The sequence below is a fragment of the Caretta caretta genome, chromosome 17 (genome assembly GCF_965140235.1).
Source record: "Caretta caretta isolate rCarCar2 chromosome 17, rCarCar1.hap1, whole genome shotgun sequence".
NCBI lineage: Eukaryota > Metazoa > Chordata > Testudines > Cheloniidae > Caretta > Caretta caretta.
In genome coordinates, this window is record NC_134222.1 from 12,135,788 (window position 1) to 12,154,654 (window position 18,867).

Consider the following 18,867-nt stretch of genomic DNA (forward strand, 5'->3'; position numbering starts at 1 on the left):
AAAGTAGATGGTTAACAATCTTATGTTATAAGGCATATGGTGAGTGGCACTGGACTTACTCATCAGAGATTCAGGAGTAATTATGACCACTGTGTATCACCCACAGTGCTGCAGCATCCTCTTATTTCAGATGCCCTAGTGCCCATACCTTTTCATTTCCATTTTGCAGAACTGCAGGTGGGTAGTACTACTGCTATTCAAGGAGATGTGGAAATGCTACAAGCCCATCAAGTTATGAGACCAGTCCCATGGAGTACAGGGAAAGCATCAAGGTGCCAACTAAAGTCAATGGACAGACTGTCATCAATTTGATTGGGACACTGGATCAGATTTGATCTATGGATAGAGCCTGAGCCTGCTATCTGTCCAGTGCCAGCAGCAGTGGCACCTGGGAGGGACCAAGTCCATTTATACGGACTAGAAGAAGCAAAATAACCAAAAACTAGCGACAGTGAAGCTATTCACACTATCACAGCAATGGAGGACTGAAAGCTGCAGTTGGAGGAGCAATCAGACAGAACCAGCATGACACCAGCATGCACAAAAGGTCTGAGAACCACTGAGTCACCAAAAGGAACCCCAATTAGGCAGAATTACCATCTGCTTAAGCAGCAGACATTGCTATTAACAGTCACTGGCTTAAATCAGCTCCCTGGGAGACTTCCCAGTTAAGCAGATTTCCCGAGTAAGTGGAGTGCGCTCTATCCTGGAACAGCAAAGCAATTCAATTAAAAAACTTTAATGTGAAAGAAAAAAAAAAACTTTGCCAAGACCTGCATGTTCAGTATTTTGGGGGGTTGTTTTATTTTACTTTTAACAACTCTGTTTATTCCAAGTTTAAGATTCACAACTTTTGACCAACGTGTTCATTGCCCCTTCTCATCAACACTATGGCTTTTTATTCGCCTGTCGTTTACACTGGTTTTACATCCATTTGCTTCCTGACTGATACCAAGTGGAGAATCAGCGCCATCATCTTAAATATGAAGATTATAGTCACAGATTATCCAGAAAATTAAGTTTAATAAAAAAAAGGCAAGTCACAGGAGGATTCTTACTCTTTTCTATGAACTTGTGGCAATAACTACGTTTTAAAGATCGATGCAGGAATTGCGGTTGCTGCTTTGGAGTCAGTCTGCACTGGTAAAATCAAGCTGATTTCAAGCTGCAAATATCATGGGATCTTAGCTAGACTTTGGTAAAATTAGTTGTTTCTGCTTTGAAAGCAGATGTTAATGATCAGTGTATTTGCGGAACAGTGAAAGACTTCCCGCATAGGTCATTAGCAGCATTTGAACTGTAGCCATTCAGAAAAGATTTTACCACTTGAGCTCAAGAAGTAACTCTATTAGTTAACAGCAGTAGTAGAGTGCTACCACCCTATATCCATGGTCAGCATCCTATGGAGGAATAGAGGTTATACATATTCAGGCCCTAATTCTGCAATGACTTGAATGATAAGTAGGACTACGCACATACATAAAAGTTAATCACATGTCTTTGCAGGATTGTGGCCTTCCATAGTTTCTAAAGGTAGAATAAGGTGTACAGCACCAATTCAGAATAGATCCCTTGGCTGAGATTTAAATAGCTTGCTGAATCTAGGTCAGATAATTGTATTAACAGCAGCAAATTAAAAGAAGTTCAATCCATCTTAAGATAAAAAGATTTTCTTGTTTAAAAGATATAAGGTCTCATTATAAAAATCAGCAGGAACTAATAAGCACCATTTGGCAGGACAACTGCTGGACTGCGCACCAGTTCATTAAAAACTATGCTAATACTTCTGCAATTGTTAGCAAAATTCAAGACCAACAACAATTAAAATGAAGTAGGGTTGACACAAAAGTATCAAATAGTTATCCATGGCTGAGAAAAGGAATTGGCAAATTATGAAGTTGCCAACTCACAGAAGAACATCAAATGTGACATGATAAATTAACTGTTAAGAAACTATTATACATTGTAGCCTAACAGTCAATATCAAGGCTTGATGGCTGCCATCTTGACCAACACACTGGGGGTTGACTAGGGACGTCCAAAGATAAGAGCAGGAGCTTCTACAGCTGGAGCTAAGAGGAATCAGGCTCTCTTGATGACGCTGTAACAGATTCGTATCCTCTGTGGCTTGGGGACAGAGAGGGATTTGTAATACATTCACCAGTGGTTTACAAAGGTCTCTGAGAAAGCTGTTTCTGAGGAGTTTCATGGTCAGGCTGGGGATACAGCCAAACTGATCACTGCACTCAAAGTGCATCAGATTGGAAGATGACACTGTAGTAAAAAGAAGGATCTGAATGGGAAATAAAACAAGCATTTACACAGCAAGGTCAAGATTTTCAAAGCCATTTCAGAAATTTGGGGAACGGGGCATCCAAATCCCACAGGCAGCTTTGAAAGTACCAGCTCAATTCTTAACATAATAAAATAAAATAAATAAATAACCCATAAGGGGGAAAAATAACTTAGCTGTTCCTTAGCTCCTTAAAGTTCAGATTCAGTTCAAGTTTGGATCAAAATTTAGGTCAGTTCCTATTTTATCCAGACCATCCCTAATTTCTTGATACATTTATTCAAGAGAAATTTAGAGTAAAACTGTCACAGAGAAAACTAACTATACATAAAAAAAAGTGTAAGATGGTCTCAATCCCTAAGAAAACTGTATTTCCATTGCCACACTCCCATAAGAAATCATGCGGTTCTTTGCCATCTGCTGCACTGTTACTAGCTGTTTATAACAACAAATCTGTCAAGAGAAATATGTTCACATAAAGCCGATGACATATGTTTTCTATTAACCAATGTAAAGAATATTTTAATGTACTGGAGATTCTCACAGACTGCAATGTTTAGGGGAAAACAATGAAACAAAATGGACCAGATCCTTTGTTGGAAACTTCAAGGGCAGGCAGAGTAGGGCTGCACCATAACAGCTCTATGTTGCTCCCTGCATCAGAAGAATTCTCTCAAGTGCCACTGAAGCTTCCTTACAGACCCTATATGCTACCAGTGTGGACTACAGCAGATGGAGCAATGCCCAGATTCTGGTTTTCTGTGAGCAGCCTTCTCCACTGGTACCAGCCCCAGACACCTATGCTGGGTGAGATACTACTGTCAAGGTGGCAGGGTTAGTTAATATGTCCAGATCTGCAGTGTGCATTGGTGGACAGAGTTAGAGAGATTTCCTAGTGAACAGAAAGAGGGGAAAACCTACAACATTTCCCAGCCAGGGCTCTGACAGAAGGTCAGACCATCCCAATTCTCCAAGGAACTCAGAGCTCTCCATCATAACTCACTCTTCACAGCTAGCAACACCAGAGGATGAGCAATAAACACCAGGCTGGTATTTAAACCTATCCCTGGTGGGGTGGGGCACTATGAAATGAAGATGCCTCTCAATTGCAGGTTTGGCACCATTGTCTGACCCACCCCTGTCTCCAGCAGGAACCCACATCTAGAACAGCAACATGTCTTGCATCTCTATAAGATATAAGAGTCAGCAGAGCCTGGAATACTTAATAGGGATCATTCCGAACTGTATGATTATTCTGAACAGAATCAAGCTGTGTTGTCCCAACAAAGACATGCCTTGAAACATGGCAACACCCCAACTTTCCAATTACTCTAGAGCCCCACAAATCTAACCATGGCTACAAAACATTGCTTAACACATGAAAAAATTAAAAGCTGCAGTAACTTGATTGATAAAATTTATCATTCTAATTAAATGTCAGACAAAAACAACTCCGATTTTCCCAGACCTAACATTTCAACAGAGCATAAAAATAGACTTAAAACTGGTCAACATTTAATGTAGCCCGGTTTTCTGTATCTCTAGTTTCCTGTACAGCATGGAATACAAAAAAAAGGAAAGAACCTTGACTCACGTTGCTTTTCCTGGAGAAAGCCAGATGAGCAAACCGCAGACTCTTCACCTGCTAAGAAAATAAGATAAAGTGAAATGCCCTCGTTTACATGAGTCAAGGTCTTTAACTTTTTCTCAGATACTGTGGTGTGCATAACACAATGGGCCACAATTTGCCACTGGTTTACACAGTTCCCATTGACTTCAATGGGGATAGCTCAGCATGCAGAATGATGCTGGGAAATGACTAGCTTTTCATCAAATGCTCCTCGCCCGATTTTTTTTTTTTTTTTTTTTGTAAAAAGGGATCACAGGTAGCTTTCCTACCCAGCAGTTTATTTAGTTTGTTTGTAACATCACCCCCTAGGATTTTTTCTTTCTATCTGCCACACAAATTGTAACCAATTTAGTGATATTATAAACCATCAATCTCCATTTACAGGCTGAAAGTTGTAGACAAAGGCTTTTTTCCTTTAAGTCTAAATGGTGCAAAGCTGGGACATGGAAATATTAATGACAGCAATAATCTGCTAGGCTCCAGTACTGCAACTGCTTCCACATAGACAGACCCCTGACCCCACAAGAGCCCCACTGATTTAACTGGTGCTTTGCATTGACTTTAGTGGGGCTCCATTTCGGGGGAGGGGTCCACATATGTAGTTTTCATTGCAGGACTGGGGCATTATGAGACACTTTGCATCCATGGATCTCAAAGCACTTCACAAAGGAAAAACAGTATCATCATCACCATTTTACCAATAAGAACAACTAAAGGTATGTCTACACTGCAGCTGAAAGTGCAATTTCCCGCTTGGGTAGACATACAGGCACTAGCTTTGATCGAGCTAGTGGGCTAAAAATAACATTGTAGCTGGGGCAGCATGGGCGGTGGTGTGGGCTAGCCACCAGAGGACAGTCCTGTCCAAGACACTAGGCAGGCTCATGCAACTAGCCTGTGCCACCATGGCTACGCTATAGTGCATGTACATCTATCCAAGCTGGACATTACATCCTGCAGCTCCATGGTAGATGGACCTTAAGGCACAAAGAGGGGAACTGACTTGTCCATGGTTAGGACTAGAACTCAGGTCTCCCATCCCTGCCCCACAGTCCCTATGAACCATACTGCCTCATTGTATTAACCTTTCTAACTAAGACACACACACACACACACGTTAGTAAACCTAACCTCAGTGCTGTGTACAATGCAATATATAGTTTTTAGTGTTTCAAATAGTCTTCTGGAAATAATAAACCACACAGGCCTATGTCCCTGGAAACTCTAATATCCTCGTAATGTCAGGGGTCATTTCCATTTCCTGTTATATGAACTTCAAGCATAGTTTCAGTTTATATCTAGTACAACCTTTACCAGGGGACAACAACATGCTCTTGAACAAAGATGGACTCAGTCTAGGTGTCTTTTCTATCTCTAACTTCTATGATCCTTTGAAGAAAAATAGCCAACGAACCAAAACCCTTCCAGCCATTCTGATCATAATTGAAGTTGCAAAGTCTCGCTCACATAAGAAGTCCTTGTTTCCACAATAACTTCAGTGTCTCAGCTACCACTTTGTGGTAACAATAAATATTTGCAAATAAAACTGATCACTGCAGAGTACTTCTATGCACAGTTTTTGGTTTTGCAGCATTTTGCAGTCTACAGTTTTTTGGGCATTTACTGGACACTTTTCTGCTTGATTCAACTTATGGATTCTGCACACTGGATTTCTCACCGTTTTATACCTTTATAAAACCCCCTGTTTGAAGAGTCAAAGCAAATGTCAACTTATGGATGCACATGCCTTTTTTTTTTTTTTTTTTTAAATAATAGCTGTAGGCACTACTCTGGAGAGACAGACCTGGCTTCAGTCAGAGACAGGATCATCGTATATGGACCTGTTAAATAGCATTTTAAAAGAAAAATCCATTGTTTAAATAGCTGCATGTGGCAGAAACAAATTCACTCTTCAATAAGTGACAAAGTGCTTTGACCTTATCTGCATACTGGTATAGTCGAAGCAGTATAGAATAAGCTATACTGGTAGAAGGCATCCTTATCATGGTACAATTCTGTTCACGATAGGGCGCACACCGGCATAAGCCCTACCAGTTTGAAAAAAAAAAATCACACCTTAACTAACATAGTTGTATCAATACAAAAACTGTGAGTGGACCTTCAAGAATACAAATGTGAATCTATTATATTCCTTTTATCCTTCAGAATGGGAATGGATTATTTATTTATTTGTTTGTTTGTTTTAAAAGAAACTCAGTCTTACTCAATGGAATTATTCATCATGTAGTAGCAAAAGCTTTTGAAGGGCCAGGAATGTATATTCCTGAATTTGGTTACTTGTGCCATCAACTTGTCAGTCTAGGGTCTAATTAATGCTCCTCTGTGTCTGTCTGACTTGAGAAAGTTACTAAATACACATCACTAAAGTCCACGAGTATAGGCATACCAGGAGCACCTGTTAAAAACTTAACAGTACAACTGTGCAGCGTAGACCTGCCCCAATGAAGCTAATGGAAAGATTCCTGTTGACTTTGCTGAGAGTTCGATCAGGGCCTAAGATAAGAAAATCTCTAGCTGAAATTTCCTGAGTGTCAGGATTAGCAGAGTTGGTAATTTGATTCATAGCTTCCCTGACCAAGAACTGATCCTGTGCTGCAGCAGTGAGTATACTGAATCCAGACCAGTAGGGAGGTGACACCAGATCTAACATGGAACCACAGAGCATGAACTACTATGAAGCCCTTCAAATCTCACTGTCTCAAATTTAAATCCTGCTGATCGACTCCAGCTGGTTTATCACCATATCACTTTTTCAGTTTAGTACAGATTAAATGCTTCACCAGTCTGCCTTATCCGGTCTTTAACTACCAAGGTGACCTCCACTATCAAAAACTGCTAATTTATCAAGCATCAAACCAACCAAAAATAATTATGAGTACCAACACCCAACAAGCATCAATTACAGATAAATATTTTAACCGTCACAGGCCAAGAAAAATATATGTCAGCGATATAAACCACATCTTGCATCTAAAGCTAGTGGAAAATCGTGGATGAGATCCCAGAGACAAGAGCAATTACAGTTTCTCTTTTACATAATCTGGTACTTTTTCCTAGGACCTACAGACTTTTTGGTGATTACCCATTTGGCAGACCTAGTATTCTATAGCCTGTAGAAGGGAAAGAGCCATTTCTGGAACAGCTGTCAACTGCACATTATAATTTCAAGAAGCAGTTTGAAAATTTTTCTTTTGTCAGAATTATGACTTTTTGAAAACTTTTGACAATGCTACAAAAAAATTTCAATTGGGATTTCAAAAAATTCTGACCAGCTCTAATAATTACTATTTATTGTTTGTACTGTAGTAATGCTTACAGATCCAGTTGAAATACATACATACATAATGAGAAGGAGTCCCTCTTATATTACAATGATATTTCCAAACACAAACCAGCTTCCCCACATGCTTCTAGAGAAGGGCAGGGTAGTATCAGCATCAGACCTACCTACTTCTGCCTTCCTTCAGGCTCCCTACTCTCCTCCAGCCCTTCCTTCTTGTTTGCTTATAGGGTCTTGGCTGCTAGGGATAATGCTACCCAATTAGCCCCTCAGCTTTATCTCCATTCAGTTAATTGGCCTCCTCTGCTGACTGCCTGTCTTTCAATGAGAGCTCAATTAATATAAACTGGTGGGGCATTGACTGACACGGTGCTGAGTTAGCTCCCAGCAGGTACTCTTCTTCAGCTAACATATTTTAAATAGATTTTGCTGTTGCACTAACATAATTAGAGAGCGGAGAGAGTGAACACCTTGAGGATCAGCCCCATAACGAAAAGGAATCCATGCCTTTTACCACTGATGGATGGACCAGTTGAGGACAGCAAACTCAGTCACAGCTTTCTTTTTTGTCACAGGTCCTCAAGTTACCACAGCCAGCACCTCAGCTTTTAAATAGCCCTGCAGCATGGAGCATGCTACAAAGAACAAGTGCCAGGCCCTCTAATTTACAGCAACAAAAAGCTGCCACTCTGCATTTTTCATGCTGAAATAGCAAGCAATGAAAGTCTCTTGGCATCTGACATTTGAGGCAAGAAAACTGTTTGAATTAACCTCTTTTCAATCTTCATATTCAATCTCTTTCACTTATCAGCGCCTCGTCGGGGCATTTGGCGGATTGCAGCACCGCCAAAGAGCTTGGTTGTAAATGTTATCTATTTTTAGCTTATTGGGGAGAAAGTGCTATCTGCAGTAGCTCGTAGACAGAGGAGTAATGGTTAAGGTGAGCCATCCGTCACTATCTGTGGAAGGGCTTCTGAAGTCTTCAGGAACGTGACTGTTAAAAAACTAGGTCATCACTCACTTTGTGGCTTGCGTAGGCCATGCTTGTTATTCACACCAGGGGCTCCTTGAATAACTCCATTCCCTCTCACAAGCTCTGTGTGCCATGCTCCCATCCCCCTGTATTTCGGGGACTCCCTGCAACTCTCCCCAGCCATCCCCCCGCCCAGGGTTCTGTGCGCCCCCGCCCATTCTCCATCCCATACTAATGGCACTGTGTGCATACCACCCCTACTTCCCCCATGCCCTCATTCCCCCCACAGCAAGGGCTCTATGTGTTCTCTGATCCCCCGGCCTCCAGGTCCCCTTCACCAGGATTCCTCACGTCCCTTCCACCATGGCAGGGGTTTTATCTCCTACCCCCGTCCACACACACACAGCAGGGTCGTGTCTGCTCCCCTTTCCCATCTCCCCCCACCATGACTTAAAGGGAGGGGGGCACACAGAGCCCCCACCAGCATCCCCCAATTCTTCCCTCAACCAGGGGTTATGTACACTCTATTCACTCCTTCCCCCATAGCAGGCTCCCCCATTCCCCACCCCACCCCATGCCAGAGGTTGTGTGTTTGCCCCCCATTTCACTACCTTTCTCCTCCTGCCACCTTATTTTTCTGTCTGGGAGTTAAGTCGTTCAAGATGCCAATATGTTAAACTCTAGGAGAACAGGCAGATATGAGATGGGATATTGTTATGCAGGAAGGCATTAATGGATGCCATCACCCAGTTTGATCTACAGACAACTGAAGAGGTGTTCGAGGCTGAGGCTGTCCTAAAGAGCTGGCAGAGGCTTAATGGGTTCCACTCCCCCCTGCTTTGCAGTTCCCCAACTTTCCCAGAAATCAATAGGGTTCTGGCCATTGCTGTCTAGAACATTTTCTGAAATTTTGAAATCGATCAGATGCAGTGTTCAAAAGTTATCACATTACGGAGACAGAAATTGAGTCATGTTGAGCGTAAGGCCTTCAAAAGCTCAGCCAACAAGGACTGAGGCTCCATATCGTGAGCAAAGTGAAATGTTTCAAATCACTTGAGTCCAAAATGCACCAAAAATACATGAGGCAGAAGGAGGTGAGGTAATATTGTTTAATGGACCAGCTTCCCAAGCTGGTCTCTCTTACCAACTCATACAATAATGTTGTATGCAGTGTTGTTGTAGCCGTGTTGGTCCCAGGATATTAGAGAGGCAAGATGGGTGAGATTAATATATTTTATTGGACCAGCTTCTGTTGGTGAGAGAAACAAGCTTGTGAAGTTGGATCAGTAAAAGGTATTACTTCACCCACTTGTCTCTCTAATATCCTGGGACCCGACTCCAACACGGCTACAACAACACTGCGTACAAAAATACAAGATGTCCATTAAACAACAAAGGAATTCAGGAACAGAACTTTCCTCTAACAGCTATAGCTCACGGTGTGTGTAACTCTGCTCACCAGGTTCTTATATTCCCAAATACTGGTTTACTAAATATTAATCATGGAGGGAGGATAAAGATGCCTTAAAATTACACTGCATATAAGAAGTTGTCCAACCCTGAACAAGACAGCTGGATGAACAATAGAAAATAGCTTTCACAAAGGCTTTCAAGCTCATTTTTGTTCTGCAGCTTTCAAAAAGGAACTTTTTTTTTTAATTCAAAATTTTGTATACAAAATTTTCACTTTTGAAAACTTTTTTTTTAAACCAATGCTTTTGTTTTCCTTTCGCCTGCCTTTTTAAAAACTATATCAATTTTGCCAATGAACTAGAGAGAGGGGAGAGAAAAGGAAAAAGGGGCAGGAATTACAAATTGAAAACTGAAAAACAGACTAAACATTGGCTGCTCACTCCAAGGGTGCTGAAACAATTTGTACAGTGGGGGTGCTAAGAGCCATTGAACCAAACTGTAAACACTGTATATAATGGAAACCACTTCAAGCCAGGGGGTGCAGAAGCACCATCATCACCCCTAGTTCCAGCACCTGTGGCTCACTCTCAAGTCACTAGATTTAGTCAACTCAAAACCTGCATCATGTTTCCATTCAGTGTTATTTCTTGACAGGAGAGTCCTCCATGCATTTACGTAAAAAAGTATGAAATTGTGAATGAAAAGCACTTTGTCAGCTTAGTGTGTATAGCAATGGAACACCACAAATGAAAAGAAAATAGAGAACGGTAGGAAAATTGTATTTAGCCAGCAGAGCTGGGATGAAGCTACAATCTGAACGCGAAGTCATTTCCTGGGATCTAAACTAATTTTTCTTTTTACAAAAAGACATTTTCTCAGGAGCCACTAACCTTGCCTCAGGCTACAGTATCATCTGCAATGAAGACAAATGCTAAGAATGTGTCATCCCGTTATACCTTCCACTCCCAAAGTTCCAGTCAGTGCCTGCTCTAATACAGATTCCAGACACATCCTTGATATTTAATCCTTTCGTAGGGGGAGGAGAGGTGAGAAGAGTTCTGAATGAGAAGCCTGTCACACTTTCATCCGGGCTATGAATATTTTTAAGCAGCACTGTAATTTTCTCATTTATAGCAAACTACTCCACAGAGCAGAGAGATATTGATGGAGTCACACATTCCAGCAGCAATGATCTATAATAAACATAAAGCATCCCTGATGCTGACTTGTAACACACTCACCAGTAGGTTATATGTGCACATAAAGGTGAGGGAGAGAGAAGGGGGTTCTCTTATTGGAAGTACAATTCTATTTCCACCAAAGGAAGTTAGGAGAAATGGCATATTTAACTGCGTCCTTTCATTTCACTTCACAGCCTTTGATCAAAGATCTACATAATTTATAAATCTAATTTAAAAATAATTACATTTACATACAAAAATAATCCACACAACAGGCTTGACTTCATGGTGGATCAAGGAATTTAATTTTATGCTGATGGGGTCTGTTTAAAATTCTAAAAGCTCATGTCATTTCACATGGGGGGGGGGGTATTAGAATGAAGATAACTGGCCATGCACAAATTTGCTACTGGGCAACGCATGCTGAGCACCGTTCGTTTTCCCCTGGGCTGAACTGCTAAAATGGGGGTTGCTGGGGGCTGAATGCTTTTGAAAGTCTGGCCCATATTCAGAAGCCTACAAGGGAGCTGGGATCTTTTGAAAACCTGGCCCCTGATTATGCGTGCGGAGCTCTTACAAATCTGGCCCAGTGCTCTTCTGAAAATTTGGTCCTAGAGATTTAGGGTCCAATCCAAAACCTACTTAAATCAATGGGATTCTTATCTTTAGCCCTTTGGAATGGGACCGCAGGTCTTGTCTTCACTGAAGATTTAACCACAGATTTCCCATTAACGCTCTCCATGTTCACACATGCACACACCTCTGTCTGTGCTGTGCAGTGTGGCTACAGTGCAGACCCCAAGTTAGCTGAACTGAAAACTGGCAATCACAACACTGGCAATCACAACAATCTAGATGCAATGGTCCTCCAAATCCTTTCCTCTTAACCCCCTGGGCACCCATTCCTGCATACTATCTTGCCATCTACCTGTGCTCAGACCCCTGACTGGAAGTAGATTATTCAATCAGTCTCTGCTCAGCACCTACCTGCACTCTTGAGTTTGTCTGCTTGAAGTTTCTTCAGCCTCCTATATCTCCTGTGTTTGATACAGCAGAACAATGCCCACAGTGAAACTCACAGGTATGCCTACCCATGTTACAATTACACCTTCTCTTGCCACATAGACATACCCTTTAGATTTCAGACCCTGCACACCAAGTCTTCTTCCCTCCTTCCACCCATTTGCAGATTACTCTCGGTGAGTGACACGGTGAGTGACACAGTTGTACCAATCAAACTCCCGGTGTAGACAGCACTATGTTGACAGGAGGGCTTCTCCCACTGACATAATTACCACCTCTCAGGAGATGGAGTACCTATGCTGATGGGAGAAGCTCTCCCGTTGGCCTAGGTAGCGTCTTCACTACCTACTCTGCCTGTCCACAGCGGTGCTATGTCCCTGGCACCAGGGAGCTGGACTTGCTTTAATCACAGGGGCCAGCCACCCTGTGACAGCTATTCAGTGAGTTGTTGTACTATGAATCTTGGCATACGCTCCCAGATAGCTGTAATGCTGGTCCCAGCCTGACACAAGACCAGCAAAGACGCAGGGAGTGACAGCACAGTAAGCGTGGTTGTGCTCTTGTGGGCCAGACTACCGCAGGTTGACTGACCCATGGTGTCTTACCTTGTGGCTAGCATGAAGTTGAAGACAAGGCCCCAGTTAGCTCGAGACTGGAAAGCACTTAAAATCATGAGGCATAAAAGTACAGCCAATTGTTCACAACTCCTTAAGGTTCAGTTATATCACAGAAAGCTACCATTACTCTGCTTTACTGTGATTATAAAGTAACCTAAGGCAGCTGTGAAAGTCTAGATGTTCCTAACAGATTTATAGGTCTCAAAAACATCATTCGGTTGCACAACAGAGCTGGAAATTTTATCCTCCACGTAAAGTTTGTTGCCCAAAAGGATGTGACAACATAAAAAAAGTCTTAAAAGTCTTACAACTGAAACCTGGTGCTACCGTAGTTACCTTCTTACCCAGAGCGCTGCTGGGGGATGCTTTGCAAGAAAGTGACATATAGGCTCAATCAGATCTGGTCAGTCATAGATTCACAGGGGTAGACTGTATAACCCATGCGCAAGGGACTATACACTTGAGCGCAGTGTTCAACAACATGAATCCAGGTTGCACAATGTCGTCCACAGAGACTCCAAAAACTACGAGGTCACATAGTCCTTCCCCCGCCATCTCATTTCAAAGAGTTCAAGGAAAATCCCTTTGGAGTCCTTTCTGGTTTACATCTTATGTTCCTAGAATCTCATGCCTCAGGGCTTCAGCTGGTCACTTACATGAGTTAAGAATGGATTTTTTTTTCTCCAGGGTATTCTGAGGTGGTGGTGGGTTGGGTTTTTTGTTTGTGTGTTTGTTTCGGGAATTTTTTCCCCTCCTTCCTCTGAAGCATTAGAGATGGCCACAGCTGGAGATGGGACGCTGGACAGGGAGGGCCAGCGTCTCGAGGTGGCACCGAGAAGTCTCTCTCAGGTGCTTGGCTGGCTGGTTCTTGCTCAGGTGCTGAGGGTCTAACCAATCACCATATGTGGTGTCAAGAAGGAATTTCTCCCCAGGGCAGATTGGCAGTGGCTCCTTCCTCTGCAGTGGAGGGATGCAGGTAGGGTTTGCCACCCATCCAGTTTTCACCTGGACAGTTCAGGTTTTAGCCTCTGTGCCCGAGTGCTGACAAGTCCTGATGTCCATATTTTTTTTTATTGTGGGGGGAAAAGGTGGAGCAGGGTTTGGGAGGAAGAGGTGGAGAAGGGGATGGGGCCTCGACGCGGAGACACGGAGTAGGGGCAGAGCTGGAGGAAGAGGCAGAGCAGAGGGCGGGGCCTCAGGAGTCCAGTTACCAGCCATTAGAAAGGTAGCAACCATGTGCAGGTCACTTGCCAGGATTATTTGGGTATATCTCACTTAATCATTTGCCTGCCATTGCAGAGGCCTTTGACACTGGTGCACCTCAGTTCCTCCTATTCTCTGCCTCTGGCACATAACCGTTTAATGTCTTAAGGGCTATAATACTTTGGTCCAATTTTGGTTGTTAGATTTAGTGCATGGGTGCTGGGAAGTGTTGGCAGCCTGTGATATACAGGAAGTCAGACTAGATGATCTGGTGGCCCACTTTCCTGAGCCCAGATGGATCCAAGGACTCTGGACAACCCAAGGGACTCAGACACCAGCCCAAAGAATTCCCCTGTGGCAGGGACATTAATTTAGTATTTATTGTTTTGTATGATCTGTACTCTCCTGTGCTTTACAAGCTCAAGTACAAAGAAGCACAAAGGTGTTAGGGTGTGTGTGGGGGCAGGTGAGCGGAGGAGCCCCATTTCTGAGAAGAGGTAGCTGGTGCTGAGGAAATGTGCCAGAGAGTGCCATGGGAGAAACCAGTGCTGCACCCTGCTGAGGCTCTAGGAAGCATAACACACACAGAGGCTTGGATTCCCCTCAGAGCCATCCTAGTGCATGGTCAGCAAGATGCGCTTCTAGGGGTGACAGTGGACGAGAAGCTGGATATGAGTCAGCAGTGTGCCCTTGTTGCCAAGAAGGCCAATGGCATTTTGGGATGTATAAGTAGGGGCATAGCGAGCAGATCGAGGGACGTGATCGTTCCCCTCTATTCGACATTAGTGAGGCCTCATCTGGAGTACTGTGTCCAGTTTTGGGCCCCACACTTCAAGAAGGATGTGGATAAATTGGAGAGAGTCCAGCGAAGGGCAACAAAAATGATTAGGGGTCTGGAACACATGAGTTATGAGGAGAGGCTGAGGGAGCTGGGATTGTTTAGCCTGCAGAAGAGAAGAATGAGGGGGGATTTGATAGCTGCTTTCAACTACCTGAAAGGGGGTTCCAAAGAGGATGGCTCTAGACTGTTCTCAATGGTAGCAGATGACAGAACGAGGAGTAATGGTCTCAAGCTGCAGTGGGGGAGGTTTAGATTGGATATTAGGAAAAACTTTTTCACTAAGAGGGTGGTGAAACACTGGAATGCGTTACCTAGGGAGGTGGTAGAATCTCCTTCCTTAGAGGTTTTTAAGGTCAGGCTTGACAAAGCCCTGGCTGGGATGATTTAACTGGGAATTGGTCCTGCTTCGAGCAGGGGGTTGGACTAGATGACCTTCTGGGGTCCCTTCCAACCCTTATATTCTATGATTCTTCAGATCTGTGACAAAGACTAGACTAGTGAAGTGACTGAAATTTATGCTACATTCAAAGAGCCTGATTCTGGAAGCTACTTTAGCATATAAGTAATCTCACTAAAGTCAATAGGACTGCTCACTTGGTGAAAATTTGGCACATGCTTAAGTACTTTCCCAAATCAAAGGCCACTGAGATTTATGCTCTGAAAAGTAACTAAAAATAGCATCCTGGGTTCCCATGTTTATTTGTTTGGCAATAATTTCCACATGTTGTCTGCTGGTGCTGCCTACCCAGCTCTGCATCTGAAAAGACGAGCTGGAATCTTTCTGGGTCACATCATCAACCACAGAGATTCTGCAGTCAAAACTTACAATACATCTATCTCACTCTCCCAGCACTGCATTGGCTCTGCAGCGCTAGCAGAGGTAAAGCCTATTTAGTCACTTAAGTAAGCAGATAGGACTCAGAAAATACACAGGGGAAGGGTGCAATTTTTACATAGTCACTTTTCAGAGCAGAGTTACATTTTAATATGTAGTCATTATGCATGCAGCAACCTTTGCAGAAACCGTACTCCAGGACTCTGTACTCTGGTCTCTTGTGCTTACATTTTGCTATTTCCTGAGATTACATGAGTCTTGTGAGTAGCTTCAAAGGACAGAGCAGAGTATGAAAAGCCTCAGAATTGAGGGTCAAACAACAGACTTTTTCTGGCCTCGGGACATCAGCTTCTGGGGTGACAATCAGTTTTGCAGTCCGTTTGTGCTAGTGATCTGACTAGTTTACATTTTAAATCAAAATAAAATTGGGGTAAAACTATTTATTTTGCATTTCAGAATTCAGGTTTTTTCCCTCCTGGTAAGAATACTGAGAGAAGTTGTGGTTAGATTAGAGATTAATTTAAACTTTGTTTTTAAGGTCTAAGTTTTGTTTTCTCATCTGTCCATGACAAATGTTAAACTGATAGGAATAGAATTGCATCAAAGCTTGAAGGAGAAGAGGCAAAAGAACCTAAGTGTGGAGGCAGCATGGTCCAAGGAGATAGGAAACTGGGCTGGGAGTCAGAAAACCCAGATTCTATTCCAAGCTCTGCCAATGATGTGTTATGTGACCTTGGGCAAGTTATTTGTGTGCTTCCATTTCCCCATCTGTGATATCAGGATAATAATACTGACTTTCCTTTGTAAAGCCTTTTGATCTCTACCGATGAAAAATCCTATATGGAACTGATTTCAGTGGGTGCTGAATTAGCCTTGAACTGCGCAAAAAGAAGAGGGGAACCAGCTGAGGGATTCATTGCAGGGTCAGGGCCTCAGGGACCATTTTCAAAATCATAAGATGTAACATTTTCTCATGTGCCAATCAAGTTAAGCTTTTTACATTTCCTATGCATTTGCTGGTCTCTACTTTAGAACATAAATAAAACAATATTTAAAAATATAAGAAGATAGCAGTTGCAGAACAGCACCAGTAACCTGCACTGAGGTAAGCTGCCGTCAATTATGATCTGCACGTAAAGAACAGCAGGAATCTAATTCATTATTTATCTCTAGAACCTGCTGGTATAAGTAAGTCTGTTGTTTACATCAGCCATCTGATAATTTAATAGGCAGTAGCATTCCAAAATGTATCTGTCCTCTCCCTTCCCTACTTGCTGCACTAAGCCAAATATTCTGTTTGCTGTTCTTCACATCATTTGGCAACAGCAGATGCTATGTCAATAAAATTAATAGCAGCATAAACTGCACCGTCAGTTATATACAAACACCCTTTAATTATCTGACTCTGGGAAAAAGATAAGGGGAGTGGGGGAGAGTCACATACCACCTGAAGAAAAAAAAAATCAAGGGGCTTTTTTATACCAAATACTGATTCACTGTAGGCACAATTAATATGAAGAGGGAAACAGGGGGCATGTGGGGAAAGGGAGAAATAAGCAAAAGCCATTGTGTTAAAAATAAAGTGCCATAAGGCTTCTATACCATAAACATACATCAGTATAACTACGTTGCTCTGGGTGTAAAAGCCCTGAGCAAAGTAGTTACATCGACCTAACCCCTGGTGTAAACAGCGCTATGTCGATGGGACAGCTTCTCCTGTCGACATAATCCACCTCTGCAAGAGCGAGTACCTAACTATGCTGACGGGAGAAGCTCACAAGCCACTGAAGAATTCTTAATGCACTGACAGACACAGCAAGAGAGGTGACATAAGTTTGCAAAAGCAAGTCTTTGCACAGCAGAGCTGCAGAAAAACACCGGGGCGTGAGCCATAACACTGGGGGGAAAGGTGTTTGTTTTAAGTGATCTGCCTCAGGAACGGAGGGCAAGTCTACACGACAACGCTACCTCAGCGCAGCATCTCTGCCACAGTGGCACCGCTGAAGCGCATCTGGTGAAGACACACAATGCCGATGCGGGCGCGCTCCCCCGTCCGTATAATTACTCCACCTCTGTGAGAAGCAGAACAATATGTTGGCGGGAGACGGTGCCAGTGTGGACAGTGCAAAACCTGCAAGGCTCAGGGGGTGCCTTTTCACACCCCTGAGTGACGTAAGTTATATTGACTTAGGCTGTAGTGCAGACCGGCCCTCAGTGGCTCCAATGAATCGTAGAATGGGTAGTGACCAAAATTAACTGGCATCAAATAGCTTCCCTCTGGCCTATGTGAAATGAGATGGTGGTTTGGCTTCGGGTCCTGCTGGGCTAGTATTGCAACTGGCACCTGTCTTCGCAGAGGGGCTATGGACTGAGTTACTCGCCCCTAGAAGTGATCCCTCCAGAGAGGTTACATTGCTAATGTGACAATTAAGTAGGGAGGAAGCACAGAATCATAGAGTATCAAGCCAGAAGGGACCGCCAAATAGATCATCTAGTCTGACCCCCTCTGTATCACAGGCCACCAATATCACCCAGAACCACAGGTGCCAACTTTCCAAAGTGCCAGGGGGTGCTCGACCCCCAGTTCGGCCCCAGGCCCCGACCCCACTCCATCCCTTCCCCCGAAGTTCCACCCCTGCCCCTCCTCTTCCCGCCCCACCTCTTCCTGCCCAGTTCTGCCCCCTCCCCAGAGCGGGCCACGTACTCCCCACTGGCCCCCAGAGCCTCCTGAACACCGCAAAACAGCTGATCGCGGGAGGCGTGGGCAGGGAGGTGGAGGCGCTGATCCGCAGGGCCTGCTGGAGGACGGGAGGTGCTGGGGGGAGGTAGAGCTGATAGGCAACCACCAAATGATATCAAAGTATTACAGCCCACAGGAGACTAGACTGTCATGAGCCACAGGCGGAGAATAGGAGGGACCAAGGTGCATCAGTGCTCGAGGCCCCCTGCAATGGCAGGCAAAGGATTAAGTGAGATACACCCAGTTAATCCTAGCAGGTCTATGTTACAGCTTTAACCTTTTCTGTTTGCTCACTAGTTTCCAGATCTGTCAGTCCAACAGTTTTCATAAACACAGAAGGCTTGTGTGGCATCCGATGAAGTGAGCTGTAGCTCACGAAAGCTTATGCTCAAATACATTTGTTAGTCTCTAAGGTGCCACAAGTCCTCCTTTTCTCTTTTTACAGAAGGCTTTGTCTATATGCTGCCCCACCCTTTGTACTGGGGGGAGGAGGGGAGTTTAAATAGCAGTGATGTGTTGTAATTCCGCCATGGGGACACTGCAGCCACAAATCAAAAGGTTCCTAGCTGGCGGCATATGCTGCTATTCACACCCTCGTAGTCCGAACTATGAGACAGGATAGTAGACATAACCTAAGGCTTCCAATTCACCATGTGCTTAGGAGCCTTGCTGAAGTGCCTGGCTATACAGGGCTGGAACTGACTCAACTCCAAACTCACTGGAAATATTTCCTGGAAAATAAACACTCCTGTAATAATGATTTATTTGACCTGCTGTGAGAAACAACTAATGGCCTAACTCGGACAGATTTCATACA

The 18,867-nt window shown here is 43.5% G+C and overlaps 1 protein-coding gene across 10 annotated transcripts in view; it reads right to left on the reverse strand.

The window, feature by feature from the left end:
- Positions 1-18,867, reverse strand: part of PITPNM3 (PITPNM family member 3) — a 346,570-nt gene that overhangs the window by 145,494 nt on the left and 182,209 nt on the right. For 5 of the 10 annotated variants that reach the window (XM_048823832.2, XM_075120851.1, XM_048823828.2 and 2 more), the window contains one exon: positions 3,888-3,938. The exons of 3 other annotated variants lie outside the window; for them this stretch is intronic. In XM_048823832.2, coding sequence (XP_048679789.1) covers positions 3,888-3,938 — 51 coding nt within the window. The remainder of the gene's footprint in view (positions 1-3,887; positions 3,939-18,867) is intronic. 2 more of the 10 variants (XM_048823829.2, XM_048823834.2) reach the window with 1 other exon arrangement.